The sequence below is a fragment of the Meleagris gallopavo genome, chromosome 1 (assembly GCF_905368555.1).
Source record: "Meleagris gallopavo chromosome 1, MGAL_WU_HG_1.1, whole genome shotgun sequence".
Lineage (NCBI taxonomy): Eukaryota > Metazoa > Chordata > Aves > Galliformes > Phasianidae > Meleagris > Meleagris gallopavo.
In genome coordinates, this window is record NC_139404.1 from 47060632 (window position 1) to 47079432 (window position 18801).

Sequence of the window (18801 nt, forward strand, 5' to 3'; positions counted from 1 at the left end):
ATGACTCATCTTTTTGCCTGCTTACTTGCTGTATTAACAAGATCACAAGGTAGAGGCAAGAGAGCAAACCAAGTTACAGTTCTGTTTGTCAGTGAACAAATATAAGAGAATGAACAAATTAACCTTGTAACTCCACATATTGGTCCACGAAGTCTTCAAGTTGAGGTTCGTAGTCCCGCAGCAATTTGTAAAATACCTCTAGTACCACCTCAGCCACTTCCCACTGTAGATAATCACAAAATAAAGAAAAATCACACACAGAATATGACTAATGCTGCAGCAACAAGACCAGAATGCAAATAATACAACAGAATGCAGTGACATAGTTGATCAGATACACAGCATGACTGTCTCATTGTAAAGTACTATCCCACAACACTTTTAATCCATCACAACAAATAATTTAAACTGCCAAGCTTCCTTTTTTGAAGTAAAATGGAATACTAAAACAGATTTATTGTCTATTTTGTCCTCTCTCCTATATTACATGTATTAAAGCATTAAAAACAACAAGTAATAAACAGACTGCAGGTATACAGCTAGTAACAGTTCCTTAGTAGCTTTCAGAATACAGTGCAGCATGTACGCTCATTCAAAAGGAAATTCAAACTCCTTGCTTCATGGAGAAAGAAACATTCACTGAATTAATGAAGAGGAAAGGACAAAAGTGACTTTTAGATTTCAGAATGTGAGGCTCAGAAGTCATTAGCCAATTGATTCAAATAATTTTTATCACAGAATGCATAACCTAACTGTATCTAGAAATAAAAATTATTCCTTTATGAGCAGCCTGCTCTTTTAAGTAGCTGATGGTCCATCTTCAGCAATGGATTACTCACGGTGCAAGGTTCAGTATCGTTCTTACCACTTCCCTTCTCAGCTTTTTAGAAACAATCACTGTCAGAAACATTTAGCTTTTTTCACAAGGCAATTATTTTTTTACTCTTCTTTTTCTAGGTCTTCAGCACTTTTGTAGTTTGTACAGGCTCCTTAGAAGTAGTTCTAATAACATGTGAGTTGAAAAATCATCTGATTACAGAATTAACTGCCCCAAGTTATCTGTGCTGGGTCAAACTTGCATATAACACAGCTTTTCAAACAGACTTAAGCTTCATAATCAATTCCAAATCATTTCAAATTACATATATACCAGTATGTTCTAAAAAAAAAAAAAAAGAAAGAAAGATAAAAAAAAAAAAAAGAATTTCAAGCAAACATTACTTTTTCAGCAGCTCTTCGGTAAGCTCTGGTGCGGAATCGAAGAAACACAGAGTCCCTCAAGAACTGGAGATAGGGATCAAAGCCTGGTGGGCGGAGACCTGCCCCCAAGTTTGAGGGGAATGAACTCTCTACAAGTGTGCTGATGAGTCGGCAGAAGGCACGGGTTAAAGGATACTCCTCACATCTGGATTCAATCTCATTCAGTTCAACCTTCCCAAGAGGACAGCAAAAACAGAAAAGCAAAGATTTTGAGTGAGAAAGAAAAACACAGAAACAAATAAGATCTTAAGACATCAACTATCAAACTATTTTCAGTGAATTGAGTTCACTGCACTATTGTCCAGAGAACATCACAAACAAAGCAAAAGCAGTGAAGCAACAATACTGTTGTCTAAGTTTAGCAATACACTCTTCATTCATTTCTGAGTTATTTGGAGATACACTTCAGAATTGCACTTAGTTTTTAATTACCATTTGATTAAAATGGAACTGAACTGTATTAAGATATAGTAAAAATGACTCAAATATAGGAAAAATGATGAGTGCCAATAAGGAACTTGAAGGTTCAGACACTGTTCTATTGCTAGTACAATGCTGCACTAGATTCATAAATGTATAAAATTTCCAGAAATTGTAACAAGCCTCCAAATTTACCCTGTACTCATATGCGGAAGATGAGACGGTCTGCCTAGGGACAGAGAAACTCTTACCTCAATACCAATTGCTTGTCTCTGGCCTGGAGTTCTCACTGTCTGTAATATCTTCAAAACAGAGAGAGGAAAGAAAACAGATAAACAATACGCTTCACATCATCAAAGCAGTTCTCCATCATTCTTAACAGTAGTAAAAGGTACTCATTGCCTCGTAGCTGTAAGCAGTTTTCTATATCCTCTTACAAACTGAAAAGCTAAGATTTGTCTGTCTGAAAGGCTGAATTAGGTATTACATACTTACACACTTCCAGTTCTGCATCCCCATAGATCTGCATCATGCTTATTAAAAAAAAAAAAAAAGTTCTTTCACTAATTTATTAATTTTCTTCTGATAGTAGTCACGGAAAAGACATTTTCCTTATTATCTCTTTCACTAGTGTATTTTAGGGAATGTAATAAATTAGGAAGCAGAGGTGGTGAGCATTTAAAATACTACTACAATGAGATGTCACTGTCAGTGCCTGTCAATTAGCAATTAACAATAAGCCAGCAGTCACAGCTCGAATCATAGAATGGCCTGGGTTGAAAAGGACCACAATGATCATCTAGTTTCAACCCCTTGCTATGTGCAGGGTCACCAACCAGCAGACCAGGCTGCCCAGAGCCACATCCAGCCTGGCCTTGAATGCCTCAAGGGATGGGGCATCTACAATCCCCTTGGACAACCTGTTCCACCCTGTGTGTGAAAAACTTCCTCTTAATATCTAACCCAAACCTCTCCTGTCTCAGTTTAAAACCATTCCCCCTTGTCCTATCACTATCCACTCTCGTAAACAGTCATTAAATGCCTCAAGTTCTTTCAAACAAAACAGAAACGAATCTGATCTAGAATGCACACTATAATGTAATTCCATTCCTTATGATTCTTTGAGTTAACAAGACTGAAAGTATTTTCATTGGAGATCAATTTTTTTTAGGATTCACATTTATATTTTTTCTCTGAAATCAAGAGAAAAAGGAAAAATTATTTTTTTTAAATATCCATCTGATGATTGCCATCTAATTGTGGAAGTTAGCAACCACACACTATAAATTTCAATCAAATTTTCCTCTGAAAATCCTGGAAGTGGAATTTTCCTACTTTCTGTGAGCACCACTCACAGCAGAAGAATATTACACATATTCTTAAAAAAAAAAAAAAACCCACAATGGAAAAATATGTAACCTGTAAAACATTAATTATTAATGAAAAACATGGAGGGAAAGAATATATTGAATATACTGGACTATCTATTACAAAGTGTACAGAGCCAATGAGATCTGAGACATAAAACCACACCATCATTTTCAAATTTGTTTCAAAATATGAACTGCATTAACTAAGTGAAAAACTTGATAATCAATAATGGAAAAGAGAAATTAGTAGAAAATGTAGTATCATTGGTACAAATGCATCATTTAAACACAATGACAATTTGATCAGACTGGGATGCTAGAGCTGTAAGCACTGAAAATCCTAAATTACCTGGGTGTATTCCAGAGATTGCCAAAGTGAAGCAGCTATTTCGGGAGATTTCCCAAAAGCAGTAAGAGTTTCTAACAATTCAGCTTTCAAAACAGGAGGAATGCTGCACTGCAGAAGTCCCAGAATGACCACCACTGGTGTCCACTGAGGGTGTTCACAAAGAGCCAAGCGAGCATTCTCACTCTAGAGTTCAATATAAAAAAAAAATTGCATGCTCTAATTTTGAAGATTATTCATAATTTATAATCTCTAACTCACATTTCAGTAACAGCAATGATAATTGCACAGGTGCACAAATTATCAAGAGAATGGCAGATTGTTCCAATGCAAACAACTTTCATTCAACAAAAGTCCATTGTAATGATTCAATTTTTTCCTAAAATTGTACTGAAATTGTTGCTATCCATAAAGAAAACTTATGTGCATTATAAGTTTGTTATAATTGCCTTTCTTTTTCTAAGTGGATGCACATTCATGCAATTAATCCTAAGCAAGTACCTAAATTCTATCTGGACATCGGTTAGGATCTTACATGAAATAGTTTAAGTCTAAGAGCAGGATCATCACCATTGTAAGCTCATTTGAGACACTCTGATCCACTCTGAAGCACTGGGCAAGATCAAGCCTCTAGTCTCATTAAATAATAATTACTCACATTCTTAGATGTTTACTTCTTCCTAGGTTATGGTTTGTTAGTGCTAGGATAATACTTTTTTCTTCATTCATTCAATGCTGACATGACAGTTAATGTAGGTTTCACTGAACAAATTTGGCTTTCAGGAGAAACATCTCAATATCAGCAGATAATTTTTTAAAAGCCCAATTAGTTTCACTGATCTGTCCTGTGTTTGTGCCAGTAAAATCGTGGGCATCCTGCTAAATCAGAGAATTTTTAAGCTGATATTCTTCAGACTTCTAAACTGCAGACCCTGGTGGGTATTAAAGAACTGAATTCCACAGTATCCTTAGTTACACAGGTAATTCACAATATAAAGGGTGTTTTGCAGATTTCCACTTCTGGCCAATCCATAGCACATTTTGCATTATTGGTTTGGGGATATTTGAAATTGAACTGTGGAGGCAAGTTTCAGAGCAGATTGGTTTCCTTGCCAAGTTTCTACCATCTCTATGTAAAGTCTTCTATTATTTTTGCTTTTTTAAAATCCTTATCAAAGAACTTTCCTACTCTCCAAGCATTTCTTCTGAATATATCTCACTTCTGAATGACATCTTCACGACAGGAAAATGTCAGGGAAGCGAGAAAATTGGTAACACTGGCAATGTGTTTGGTCATAGAAGTTATGTTTCATATTTGTCATACTTTTGAAGTTCCCTAATCAAATGAAAAGAGCTGCTAGGTAAATTTGCTCTGAATATCTTTTTGGTCAAGTGAACATCACAGCTGAATTACGACCTTCATGAAAAAACAATACATTAAAGAATAACAAATAAAATGTCACTTACCCAATTTACTATAACAGTGGTCAGCTGTAAAAAGGCAATTAACCCATCCTGTTCTTTCTGTGTGATTCCTCGGAGAGGCAGGTGCCGATACTGAACGCTGTCTGCACTTGGCAAGTCTTTCCTTAAGTGTTCATGATAAAGCATCAAAGAGTGGAAAAAATGCTCCCAGGAGACAGGGCTGCCACCTGCTCCTTGGATGTTTTCCGCTAGAAAAATGACAAAAAGGTGTCAAGATGATTTTTTTTTACTCATTCACAGGCCAGCCAGGAAGGCAGTTAAATTTACAAGAAAACTTTCTTATCCTGACCCAACAATAAAGTTCAAAGGAAAACTATTGTTTCTGGAATGTTTCTGTTCTTTTGCTGGAAGTCGCTTTGCTTCTTTGACAAGAAAGACATGAAAGTGCTAATACCAAAAAGCCAGTTTGAAAGCAAGTTTTCTATTTTATTAATCAGAATGTCTGTAATACCTCTTGGAAGTATTTTTCCAATTTGACCAATGCGAAATACAAAAAAATCTGTTCTGTTACAATTTCTTATACACGTAATATTTCTCAAAATGCTTCTGGAAAACAAAACAAAACAAACCCTTGGGAAAAACAGTTACATTTAAAATATATCTAACTAATGTTGAAGATTACCTATTTTATATTTCACCTTGAGCTACACTAACATTCTGCATCTTGTTCTAAGACATGCCTTTTTAAAATGCACTACTTGGTTAAGCAATTTAGTTGCGAAGGTACTCAGACACTTAATTACTTAATCAGCCTTTTTTTTTCCCCTGAATTACATTTTCAAGCAAAACATTTCAGTTTCATCTGTGTACTAATAATGCAAAGCATAAAGCCACAGTTCATTTCACATGAGTCTTCATTTTTTATTTTATTACATTAGAAGGAAAAAGAGACAAGGAGCTGAAGTGTCATTTTTCTTACCATGACTACTGCCATTGACTTTCAGCAAACTAAAGCAGTAATGAGCACACTGAGGCCCACTGGCCAGTCCCCGTAGCATTTTCAAGTATGGGATGTAAATTGTGGATGGAAGAAGATCTCCCATTTGCCTAACAAACTTTGACAAGACAACCTAGAACAAACAAATATCAGTGTGGAGAAAAAAAAAAAGAAAAAAAAAACCTGAGTATTTTAGGAAAACAGTTGGTAGGCAGAGTGAGAAAAAAGATTCTAAAGTTATCATAGGGGATGGGGGATTACACCAAAATGTATGCAGAGGACATCAGACAGAAAACACAAGACAGAAAACTGCAATAAAATTAAAGTTTTAAAGAGGTTAATTAGACATCCTCCTACTAAATGTATTGACAATCATGAGTGACTTGCAGTAGCTCATTTTAGAGTAAGCAACAATAACCATATCCTGCAGAACAGGACATATGCAGATAAGCCAGGAAGATGATAAGAGATGATAAAGTCTTCTTAGTGGCTAGCTGTAATTGTGTAATAAGGACACCAAACTTCTTTTTTTTTTTTAACTCACACTATTATGTTGCTTCAGCTTGCAACTATTATTACTTTAATTTAAAGTTAACTTTAAATACTAAAGAAAATAATGTTTTTCTATTTAAAAAATGTAAAAGTGATAAATGCAGATAACCTGGCGCTGAGGAGGTCGCTGATGAGCTACTCCAAGATATGAGCCCATGATGGTAGATGTCTGCAAAGGCTCTGATGGACACCAGTATTCAAGGGCAAGTTCCAAATTAAAGGGGTCTTTCCTATACAATTCAGCAATCTGTCAGAGAAAGGAGGATGACAAAAAGTATTAACTGTATAAAGATGAGAAGATCATTTCTATGAGTACTGCTTCTAGGTAAGCTAAACACATGTGAAACACAAAGCATTCCACACCCGATGTTTCACTTCTTAAAAATCTCTGAGAAATGACAGCTGCTAAACAATAGTATCAGAACAAATGACGGCCAGAGAAATTAAAAAGCATACATGTTAAACTTTCACAGCTTTGATACTTTCTATCTAATTCCTGCAGATGAAAGTATTGCTAACAAAAGAGTGGCATTTCACCTGAAGCAACCATTTGCTGTATTGATTTATTAACACACTGGTTGGTATCAGGATCACAAATTTTACCTATTAAAGGAATATACAATTTCTCAGATAATTTTCACTTCTAGCTCTTCATATAACTTTACTACATACCTCAGAGCTACTCAAGAAAATATTTCACTAAAACCATTTCTTTCAATGCCCAACAGCCTAAAGGGCTCCTTTACAAAAGACAAGCAGTCCCTCTGTTAAAGACTGCTATATTTAAAACTGCACACTTGTACATCTGCATGCTAGTTAGTGGGAAATACATACATGTTTTTAAATCATAAATGAACAGAAAATATAAAACACAGTCACTAAATTTAAAATTTCTTTCTGATCTTTTTTTAAGCGTCATGAGGCAACTTTAGTAACTAATGTTTAACTAAACATACAGACTGTTTTCTTCCTTTTATTAAAAAATTAGGACAGAAACAAAAAGACCTTTTTTCCAAAGTAGGTCATAACAAGGGAAATGATGGTATTTGCAATTCCTGCATCGGAGTTACTGGGGTCACCTTGCCTAGCCTACTCTATAGCAAATATAAAATAGTCTTTCAAAAGTCTATTACAAATACATCACACATAAGAAAGAATTATTTAAATCATTATCAGATCAATTGGCAATAATGGGGAAAAAGAACCAGTTTTCTCCCTATTTACTACAGAAAATTTTGAAGAATTACAGAAAGATCAAACATTGGGTGAACAGTAATGCATCTATATACACAGGTGTTTAGAACTTTCAGATCTTTTTGTCAGATCTTAACTTATACAATAAGAATTTTAAGAATAAAGGTTGTTTCCAAGTTACATTTAAATAATGTTTTTATAATACATCACATTATAATAATCTGTAACATATATTATGACATATTATGTTTAAGAAAACAGTTATTTTAAGGAAATCTTGCTATAATTTAAATTATAGATATGTAACATTTTCTACAGTAACAATAGCTTAACAATTTTTCCACCAGGAGAAACAATGCAGTATTTACTCACTAAACAGGAAAGAACTGATGCTTCAACATCAGAAGGCAGGGCAGTACACTCTTTTCACAAAGACTTACAGCAAGTGTCAATGCTTACGTAAGCAAAAAAATTCAATCCAAAGAGGGCAAGACCCAGCACTGAAGTTTATCATTCAAATACAGGTTTTCTGATGAATAAGGAAAGTAACACTTTTTTTCTATGATAATTTAAAAGAAAATAGGGCTTACTAAAAGCATTAAATGCTCCAGATCTCTCCGAAGAGAAATAGGTGGATCATTTCCCATCTGAATACTCATGTGGATCATGCGAGCATCTTCATCAGCACGGTTTCTCAGCTGCTTCACCTATGCAATTTAAGAATTGGAGAAAAATACCATTCTATATTTGGCTAAGAATGAGATACAGCTGCAGAAATAAGCAAATTTTAAAATTTCATTTATTTATTTATAACACAGACTACATTCAAAGATTTGTTCCATCACTTCTTTACTGCCAAGGCCCTGTCTTCACCAGATCCCCCGGTTTGGCTGTAAAAGGTAAATCACAGAATCACAGAATCACAAATCCTTTTTTTTTATTTTGAGAGAAAGCTAAAAAAGTTAGCTAGACTTCAAAGAATGTTTGGCTGTGATCCAAAAGGAGTGAAGAGTATTGGAAAATACCAGGAAATACTGTATTCTATAGAAAGATGTCTGGACTGCACCTTTCTTAGCAGCTTAAGGCTACTTCTAAATACAGCTAGTTTATCTTATGAAAAGTTCTGGTTTGATGCAATTGCTTTGGATCTAGGAATATTGTCTATAACAACTAACAGCATCACTATTAAAAAAACCGAAGCAATGAGGGAAAAAAGTCTTTTAGTCAAACCTGCAAAATTCTGGGTGCCAAAAATACCAGTTACTTAAAACAAAACAAAACAAAACAAAACAAAACAAAACAAAACAAAAAACAACCTGATTTAATTTTGTTGTCAGAAAGCCTTTCACAAACCATGCCACTGGAGGTGCAAAGAAAAAGCAGCCATGGGATAAAAAGCTCAGTTCTGTTAAACAAGATTGAGAAGCAGCCAATTCCACACACCACAAGTTAAAATGCACTGATGCCCAATATAGATAAGTTCACAGTTCTATAATATAACTTGAATTGCAGAACTGGATTATCAGCTAAAGAACTGAGTTATCTCAGGAAGTCAGTTAAAATTAGGGGTTACTATGAAAAGGGTAAGAGCAAAGTACCTAAATCAAAACACTAACAAAACCAATACGTGGACAAAACAGTATTGGTAAGTGAAATAGTGAATTATCTAAATTACTAAAGCTAACTATAAAATTATAAATGTAAGGCAGTCAACCAAAAGATTTATCCAAACCATCACTGACAAGCAGCAAATGCACTAAAACTATACAGAAGATTTAATAAAATGCCAAGTTACAGATTTAAATAAAACTAAACGAAGATTATAAATACCTTAATAGAAAAGGGACCCTGCAAAGCAAACATTTCTATTTCCCTAAAAATTGAGACTCAGTAGAAATAACTCATAAGCTAAGTACTGAATAACTGTAGCTGAACAAAAGAATCCTTCCTACAGCTACATTCTAATTGCCTGCCAATGATTCTTTTCTCTAAAACAACTGGCACTGGCCTCTGTCAAGCAGGAATATGAGCCAGTGTTCAGACTTCTGTCCATGGACTACTTACAAATCCTATTTCTAGTGAAGAATCTCTCTTCACAATTAGGCATTAAGTGCAACAAACCACAGGTCGGAACCAAAGCAAAAAAACTGAAATACTCTCCCTAGAGCCAGCCATTCCATTGTGCAACAAAGAGAGACGTAACAACAAACCAACAAACAGCCTTGGGTTTTTATGCAGCTCTTTGGGATACAGGAAACACGGTCAGATGCACATCTATGAAGTCAGCAACTTGAGCCTGAGTCAGTCTCCAGCTCTTCCACCTTCGTTCAAATAATCTGCCTGTACCTCTTTCACGAAATACAAATACAGGAACATATTTCATCTCTGGTGAAGCAACACTATCCTCAGAACTACCTCATAAAAAAGAAAAGCCATCATAAAAAAGTTCCCAGATTCAAACATGTTAGCACCTGATTGTTCAAGGAACTTTTATAAAATACACCTCACATACTGCTCATCTACTCAAAATATTCCTAAGGGCTACTGCTTCTGTATTACAGAAGACACCACTGTAGGCAGCCTTCAAACAAAGTCCAAAGTCTGTTACAATGCAGTAAGTTTTGTACGCAGGCAACCACTGCAGCAGAAGTATACTACTAAAGTTATCTACAAAAGTTTGCTTGAAATGACACTGTATTTGTTCTATGGATATTCTGTGAGTTAAACAGACAGCTTCAGAAAACAACACTTAAAACCAACCAAGATTATAAATTAGAATTAAAGATAAAAGCTATCTCCAGCATGATTATATGTGCACTCAGAGATTCTTAAGGCTCAAATAATGTTTTCCTGCCAATATTGTTCATTGTAAACTGGCAGAACGAGAACAAAATGTATTTTAAAATCCTCCTTCTTTTCCCTCATTGAAAGAAGTAATTATTTGCAACTCCAGTTACAGCTCAACACAATGAAGGTGACGAAATAAAGCTTCTATCAATTAAATAAAATTATTTTCATAGAATTTTAATTTTCCATGCTCAGATATGAGCTCTTACACAAATAAAACTGTTGTAATTGCTTCAAACTTTTTAAAACCCCTTTTGCAGCATTTCTGTCCTAGCTCTTCTACCAACAACTGATGGTACTGAAAGAAATAGCAGAATCCTTCCCTTTAAGCATGCAAAAGTTTGTCAGTAAAAGATTGAAACAAATAATGAAGGACAAAAACAGTCTGTTCCTTTAGGTTATACTACTGCCTGTATCGGAAGAGAAAAAAAAAGATAAAAAGTACACATATTGCCAACAACCTCAGAATTCATTTAGATTCTGAGCATTTAAAACAAAACCAAACCACAACCACCACAATAGCTTGCTTTGCAAACCTCACCACATTGAAATAAAACATGGTTTTTAAAATGCTTCACCGTGGAAAACAAATCCCAAATGTCATGGATTCCACAAAAGACTTTTGAACTGCAGCACTCGAAGGCTGATATCAGATTCTCTACATTATCTGCCCTAAGTATTGAACTGTAGAAGACATGGCCACATTCCTCAAGAGCTGCTATTTGCAGAAAAAAGCTTACTTTCATTGGCATGAGCGCAAGGAAGTCCGTGACAAGGTTATGAATCTTGCGAATGTAAAACTCCTCCTGGTAGAAATTTTCAGATCCCACAACAGATTCGGTCAGGAACAGAAAGACATTATCAGCAACCGCTAGCTCTGCCATGGCTTCGTCTGCCTCAGTGAATTCTGCAAGAGCTGAGCGATTGAAAAAAAAATAAATTACCATATCCAGAAAAAATAAATCACAACTATCTGTTAACAAACTAACATATTTCAGAATATCTCTTTGAAAAACAAATCAACATGCTTCTATCCACTAAGTCTTTTTTCCACTGTACAGGAAAACTCCAGACTAGAAAAGACAATTTAATGTAGGATAGTAGTTTCAATTTTCTTCTGCAAGTAAGATAAAGAGCATAATGCATTTACCTGACCAAATCTAAGGCTGTGAACTAAGAAGCACAAACCAACCTTAATTCAACATAAATTATAATGTTTACAATTTCTTTAACAAATATTCTGTAGAAGACTGGATTCTGACTTAGTAGGGAGCATGGACAGCTTGTGAAGTACAGGGGAAAAAAAAAAAGATCTGTCCTCTTAAGATACTGAGGTTTAATATCTCCAGAGGCAAAAAGTCATAAACATGAATCTGTTTTTAATTTCAGTGTTCAAGTTATATTAAAGCAGATAAGATGCAATTTTTCACATTTTTCAATGTATTAAAATCCCTTTCACTTCAACGAGACACTATACAATATTAATGTCTAATGACTAATGATTTCTAAATCTGTGTACGTATCAGAGCAACAACCAAATGCACATACTGAGAAAGCTTTAAAGGAGTGTCAACAGTAGCTTTATCACAGAAGTAAATACCAGTGCTTCAAGAAGTCAACATACTTTGACTTGCAGGCTCAGAATAATGAAGTGCAGCGACTGCACTTTGGGGTAATTTACCTGTCACGTCAGATAGCTGGGATATTCCTCGTAAAGCCAGTGCCCAGGCTAATCTAACAGTCGCTTGTAAGCCTGGCAGTTTCCAAGGCTGAGACTCCTGAAGACGAGTGTGGATTGTTGCTATGTACTGTCTTTCTGCTAGTAGAGGAAGCCGCTGCATCAGATCTTAAAGAAAAACAAAGCCGCAAATGCAACACCATCACCCCGTGAACGTGGAAACAAACATGCAAAATTCTACCACTTTGTTATCAACAAATAACAAAACTGGTTAAATAACAATGTATCCATCTGCACAGCATAACTTCCCTGAGAAAGAAATCTGTCAGCATTACCTTCACGATCCTCTGTGCCTTGTTCCAGAAAGCTGACATCAAAGCAGTAGAGGAGTGCCATGAGAAGAGACAAGTTGACGCTGTCCAACGAGCCATCAGCTTCTACTGTTACTTTCTCCAAGTAACTTATGAGGATTAGAGTGTCATCCTTACTCAGTGGTGACTGGCAGGTCCAGACAAAGAGACTTTCAGCCAAGGACTGTCGGCATTCTTTGATGAGGTCAGAAACCTTTTCAACAGAAATAAGAGTATATAAATGTACATTCAATTTGACTTTTGCAGTCAATTATTATGACTAGAGTAATTGAAAAAGAACTCTAAAAACAGCAGGAGTAAATGCTGATTTTTTTGTTGTTGTTGTTAAACAACAAAAGGCAATTTTTTTCCTGTTAAATGCCTTCATACTTCCTGCCATTTCATGTGAGGTGTGACACGATACCTCTGATTATGACAATATGCAAACCAGCATGACAGTCAAAGTGGGGAGACATGAATCTACACTGAATTTTTGTAGCAATAAATGCAGTACATACAGAAAACTACAAGGAAATTCTTTGCATAGTTTCTACATAAATAGCAAAAATGTGAAACTGGTTACTTGGCAGAAAATAAATTAAACTGATTATATCACAGAATAATTTTTAGATACATCACATATCAGAAAGAGCAGGAAATAAAATATTTAAATGTTTAAAATCTTTCTACTGCAAATACACTCTACCGCTTGTCCTTGTCTCAATTAATTCCAAGGAGTACAAAAATGAGAACTGGTTTTCAAGCAGTTTTTAATGCTTACAATTTGAGATGCTTCTGATCACATTAACACAAATGGATAACTAAAAAATGAATTATTTGCCTGATTAGACCTGATTTCATTCCGTTTTAATCATTTGTGAATTTTATTTTTCTATTTTTATTGCATTCTACTCCTATTTTTTTTTTGGTGGTGGTGGTAATGGTGGTGATGAAAGCAGATGGTTAAATTTACACTCTTAAGGATAAAATAGCAAAAGAGAATTTCACTACGTATAAATATTACATTTACTTCTATGCAGCCCTTAATTCTTCTCCTTCAGTAGAGATAATGTGTGTCCTAATAAAAAGGAGGAACACAGAAACAGAAATGCTGGTAGTAACTTGGATTACACAGTGACAGAGTGTAAGTATGAGTAGTTACCTTTGTGTCTCAAGTAGTAACCATGCTTCCAAAGCTAGAGAAAAGAACCCAGAAAGTAGGGAGGAAAAAAAATATATCAATCTTTATCTCTTTGTGATCTAACGACATTTTGCCCTATGCAGTCATTTGGAAGAATAATTACACCCAGTCCCCTCTTTACCTCTTTGCGATGTTTCTCACTGCCCAATCCTCGCTCCTTCTGGAGTTTATCAAATTCATGGTTTAAATCAATTTGAGACACAAGTGTGAGGATTTTCTGAGTCAAACCCTGCTCCATTAGGTCATCTGTAAAGCGTGTTGTCATGGACACTAGCTCTTGACTGTAACAGAGAGAATATAAATTTAACAATTAATCATATTATTCTCAGTCACAGAGGAATTCTAAAACAATGAATCCCATCAACTGCATATGCTAAGCTGACATAAAACATACACTCACATTATATATATAAAATAATCAGATGTGTATCAGTGATGAGTAAGCAGCGCTCTCTCAAAACATGCTGAATGGATACAAAGTCTGTAGGTAACTAGGTTCAAGAACATGGAATACGAGGAGAGTACAATATGGATTAGTTAGGTTAAGATTTCTATCAAAAGGCAAAAGTATTTTATATAAAATGTACATAATTTATAAGCTCAAAGCCTCTTTCTCACTAGCACATGCATTTGTCCAATTATATACATCCCACAGAAGCAGCAGAATTTGTTTTAAAGCAATACTTTAAGTTGCAGAATTTAAGTTTATGCCATAACACATTATTTTAATCTTTCTGTATTTAAGCAATCACTGTGCATTGGAACTAAAGAGTGCATAATGGTTTTAGTCAAAAAAACATTATGCTTGCCAGTAGACAGTGCATCCATTTTAAGTAGAGGCAGGAGCACAGTTATCTGCTTTGTGGAATGTGGGAAGTCAGAACACAGCACAGGCAGAAATTCAGTCTCTCAAATACTGAGTAATCATCACTAGTTTGAGCAGCACTGACTGGGGGGAGTGTCTGAAGCAAAACACTGCTAAAAGCTGAAGTAGTATGAAAGAACTGAAAATAAAATGGGTATCCTCATAATCTGTTAAACGTATTACTAAGACAGAGAACATGTTTAAGCATGAAAGTTATAGCATTAGGTTATAAGTAAGACAAACCTGAGAATATCTGCATTCCCACAAGTCTAAACCATTCTAAAAGCATTAAAAGTAGCTAACCCTAATACAGACCTGAGTTCCAATGTCCAAGTCTTGCCTTGGCGTGACTGGATGAGGGTTCGTAGTGAATTAGCTATGCATCTTTTTCCATCCCAGTACAATAGCACAGCCACAAGACCTCTTGTAAGGCCAGGAAAATGAGGTTGCTGGTGTTCTCCTATTGAGAGAAAATGCACAGAATATTCAAGGAAATTTGAGGATACATATTTTGATAATAGCTTTATATTGCTTTATTTCTAATTGAAACATAAACATAGCATTCAAAGCAACCATTGTTACTCACCATCACTTTGATTTGTTTCAGGTAGTTCTAAGAAATCATAGGTATTTTGAATGATATTAAAACTCATATTCAACTATTAAAAATTCCACAAACATAAGAGTAGAAGTGCAAGTCCATAAATAAGCTAGTTCAAATGGTATTTGCAATATCTGCCTACCTTACTAACCAGTGCAAGCTAACTATCAGAAAAATATTTTTCTTTTGTTCAAAATGAAATTTTCTGCCTGAATTTACATAAAAACAAACAAGTTCCAAATAGAAATTGAGACTGGCTTCAAGGTGTCTTTCCAAACGTGACAAAACTAGCAAGCTATCTCCTTATGAATTTGAAAAAAAGTTAATGATGAGCAGTAACTAATAATGATAACTAAGATATTATATTTTAATAACATTGAAATCAATTTTCTATGTGGAAGACTCTTTCCAGAATACATCCCTTATTAATCATTTATTAGATTATAACTAAATGCAGCTACATAATAATATGTAACTAATACATAATCTCCAGAACCAATGTCTATTTTTAAACTATTTAAATTATTTTAAAACTACGCTTAAATTGAGTGATAGAGAAATAAATTATTTTAAAAAAATCATGTTACCCCCTTTTGCAAAATCCGCATAAGATATAAACATAAAAGTTCAGAACTCTGCCTTTATATTACATGATAGCAGGTAGTAGAGTTCATTTTAAGACCATTCTAAATGTTAGGAAAGTCAGGTCTTGACAGAATCATGCATTCATGTTAAGCATCACTTAAGATAAAAAGGAAGACTCTATTGAAGCTGCCTTTGTCCAGGTCTTAAATGTTTTTCCTTCTCACCAGCTAGAAGAAGCTCGACAGCTGCCAACTCTCCAATATCAAAGAGGTCACTGAGGATAAAGGCTTCTCTGATGAGTTGTTCTGGCAAAAGCCTGGTTCCCTGCTGACCTTGGATAGCAACCCCTTCTGTACTTGCTTTCTGAACTTTCTCATGCTGCTGAACATTCTTTGGCTGGAAGAGAAACAAGCATCAGGAGTTATTCAAAATGGCAAGATGAAAAATCGAATGAAGCTTTACACATTAATTCTTCCTCACAAATACAGTTCTGACAGGTTAGATTGTCATTTTAAAAACAAAGGCAGCATTTCTAAACACAAAGATACCAAAAGCATCCTAAAAATGCTTTACACTTGCACAGCAATGGTCTTGTTGTTAGAACATATCAAAAACAGTATTATACAATGTGTTAATTTTCTGAAAATAACGGAGCTGAAAATTAAATTTTGATAAAATACTCTACAGAAATTGGTATCAGTTCAATGAAAGATACCAGGAATGTTGATCAGAACTGCTGTTTTTCTCCAGATGACTGTTTTCTACATCATAATTTTTCCTCTTAAACTCACTCAAATACGCTGACAAATCTCTGTATCTCACTCTTAAATTTTCTGATCTACCAGTCTTGTAAAGCTATACACTACTTCAGAAGTAACAATAGAAGACATTTACAGCTATTACCTTGTGATCCATTAGCCAAGAAGCAGTGAAATTTTTCAAATCATCTCACACTCTGGGCAATTTATATTGCATATTTCATAAACTCACACGTTTACCTCTTCAGCAGGCTCATTTATCTAACTGACTGAAGCACGAGCATGGACCAAAGCAAGAAGAAATAGTTTTGTGCTTCATTTCAGACAAACAAGAGTACTCAAGAAAAAGCAACACTGAACCAATGGATAATCAGATGCTCTTACTGGTTCTTTCAAAACATTCAAGTAATCAGAGGAAAAATGTTACAATTATCCTCTACAAGAGGCAAAATAACATGTATTTTTCAAGCTATTTCTCTTCATACAACAGAACAAGATTTCTGTAAGACATTTGTGTAATGTACTGTAAAAATGTAGAATAAAAAGCACAGTCAGTGCCTAAATAGTATGCAGTCCAACAATACAAAACAGTAAATCATCAGTTCTCCAAATCATTCTGCAAGAGCATTAGTCCAGTACCGGATTTCTGAAGAGAGAAATGAAGTCAGATCTGTGTTTCTTTAAGACCTGGTCGAGGCGATGAATAGCTTCAGGTTGCCTTTTCCAAATGGCATTCATTACAGTCTGCCATATGTCCTTATATGGACCCCACAAGCTGGCAGCTAAAAGGAAAAAAATATAGAAAGAAATAAGAAATTTTTAAAAATAGAAAGAAATAAAACAAACAAAAAAAAAGCATTTGAAATAGGAAGAATTCTTCATAGTATTCTCAGTAGGCTTTTTCTAGTGACGGTCCCAGCTTGACAAGTATGGATTGTTACACACATCAAGCAAAATATATTTTCCCTTCTACAGTACACAAAACAACAATCATCTAGTATAAAACCTAACTGATTTAGAGATTTAGAGAAACAGAAAAGATGATGCAAGCAGGTAAGTTTTGGTGCTGAAAATCATCACCTTGTGTCCTTATATACCCACGAAATTCAACAAACTTCAGCAAGATTAAAGAATACGTACAAACTGAGCAGCAGACCTTGAAGCTAAATGATATTCAGCAAGCCAGGCTTCCTGCTTTCTGTTTTTGATAGAACGACCAAAACAATGAAATATCCAATAAGAGAGACTATGAACAAACAATTGTGCTACCCAAATGTGATGCATCATCAGACTATGCAGAATAAAACATATATTAGAAACCAAAATCATAAGTACAAAGACAATGTTATATAAATTATAAAAATCATAAACTTAAAGACATTTCTACATTTGTTCAACCTTCTCACTCTGGTTAAAATATATATATATATACACTTTGGATTCATAACACATTTGCTGCTATCATTCTGCATCAGTTTCTTAAAGATGTGAATTTGCTTTAATAGAGACAGATCAGCACAAATAATTACCTCAGTACATTGAGAAGAGACTAGGTTATTTCTAGAAGCCAGCAATCACAAAGTTAAGTCAAGTCTGACCTTATTCCAGAATTTCTCCTCCTCCTCAATACTGAAAAAGAGTTTCCTCTGCATACTCCAAACCTGAATTCAGTACTACAGCTGTCAGTACTCACTAGAAGCAGCATCATTCACAAACCAAAGTTTGCAGTATGAAGATTACACTAAAATTTTCCCCATTTGCCTCAGGTCTCATGAAAACAGTATGCCAACCTATTCCTCAGACTTCTGGCAGTATCACCCTGTACAGTGACAACTGCCACCTAGAATTAACAGCCCACTAAAAAAAAAGAGAGAGAGACAAAAAAGAACCACTCAAGATTATAAGGCCCACATTACAAGAAGTAACAAAATGTTTCTCTTGCTAAACATCATCTGTAATCATGGAAGTTTCAGATTCTACACACAAGCCATTGCCAAAAGCATGATCACATCTATAGCCCAGTTTGCTCTGTGACAGGAATAAACTATATAAGCACAAAGATGTGCAGAGAAAGGAATAAGCAACCAGGATGGAAATCAGCTAGGTCGTTTTCCTTCGTCTGGTGACCATGCTAACTTTTGAAAACTGTTATTCCAGTTTTAGAAGGACTGTCCATCCTACCAGGGTATGCAAGAACAAGCTGGGCTGCTTCTTTTGACAACAGTAGCTGATGCTTATGCCTAAACTTTCTGTGAAGCTATAGATTTGTCCTCTATACTCACAAACAATACATTATCATCTAAGGCAAAATCTCCATTAGTTCTAATGCTACATCTGGCTTAATTTTTATCT

At 35.0% G+C, this 18801-nt stretch overlaps 1 protein-coding gene across 1 annotated transcript in view; it reads right to left on the minus strand.

The window, feature by feature from the left end:
• NUP205 (nucleoporin 205) overlaps positions 1 to 18801 on the minus strand; it is a 45235-nt gene that overhangs the window by 24594 nt on the left and 1840 nt on the right. The window contains exons 2-16 of the mRNA XM_085223957.1: positions 17089 to 17231; positions 15916 to 16087; positions 14821 to 14965; positions 13762 to 13921; positions 12425 to 12653; positions 12093 to 12257; positions 11152 to 11327; positions 8155 to 8271; positions 6480 to 6617; positions 5801 to 5951; positions 4864 to 5069; positions 3400 to 3582; positions 1932 to 1982; positions 1222 to 1431; positions 124 to 223 (exon numbers count right to left, since the gene is read on the minus strand). Of these exons, the coding sequence (XP_085080083.1) occupies positions 124 to 223; positions 1222 to 1431; positions 1932 to 1982; positions 3400 to 3582; positions 4864 to 5069; positions 5801 to 5951; positions 6480 to 6617; positions 8155 to 8271; positions 11152 to 11327; positions 12093 to 12257; positions 12425 to 12653; positions 13762 to 13921; positions 14821 to 14965; positions 15916 to 16087; positions 17089 to 17231 (2346 nt within the window). The remainder of the gene's footprint in view (positions 1 to 123; positions 224 to 1221; positions 1432 to 1931; positions 1983 to 3399; positions 3583 to 4863; positions 5070 to 5800; positions 5952 to 6479; positions 6618 to 8154; positions 8272 to 11151; positions 11328 to 12092; positions 12258 to 12424; positions 12654 to 13761; positions 13922 to 14820; positions 14966 to 15915; positions 16088 to 17088; positions 17232 to 18801) is intronic.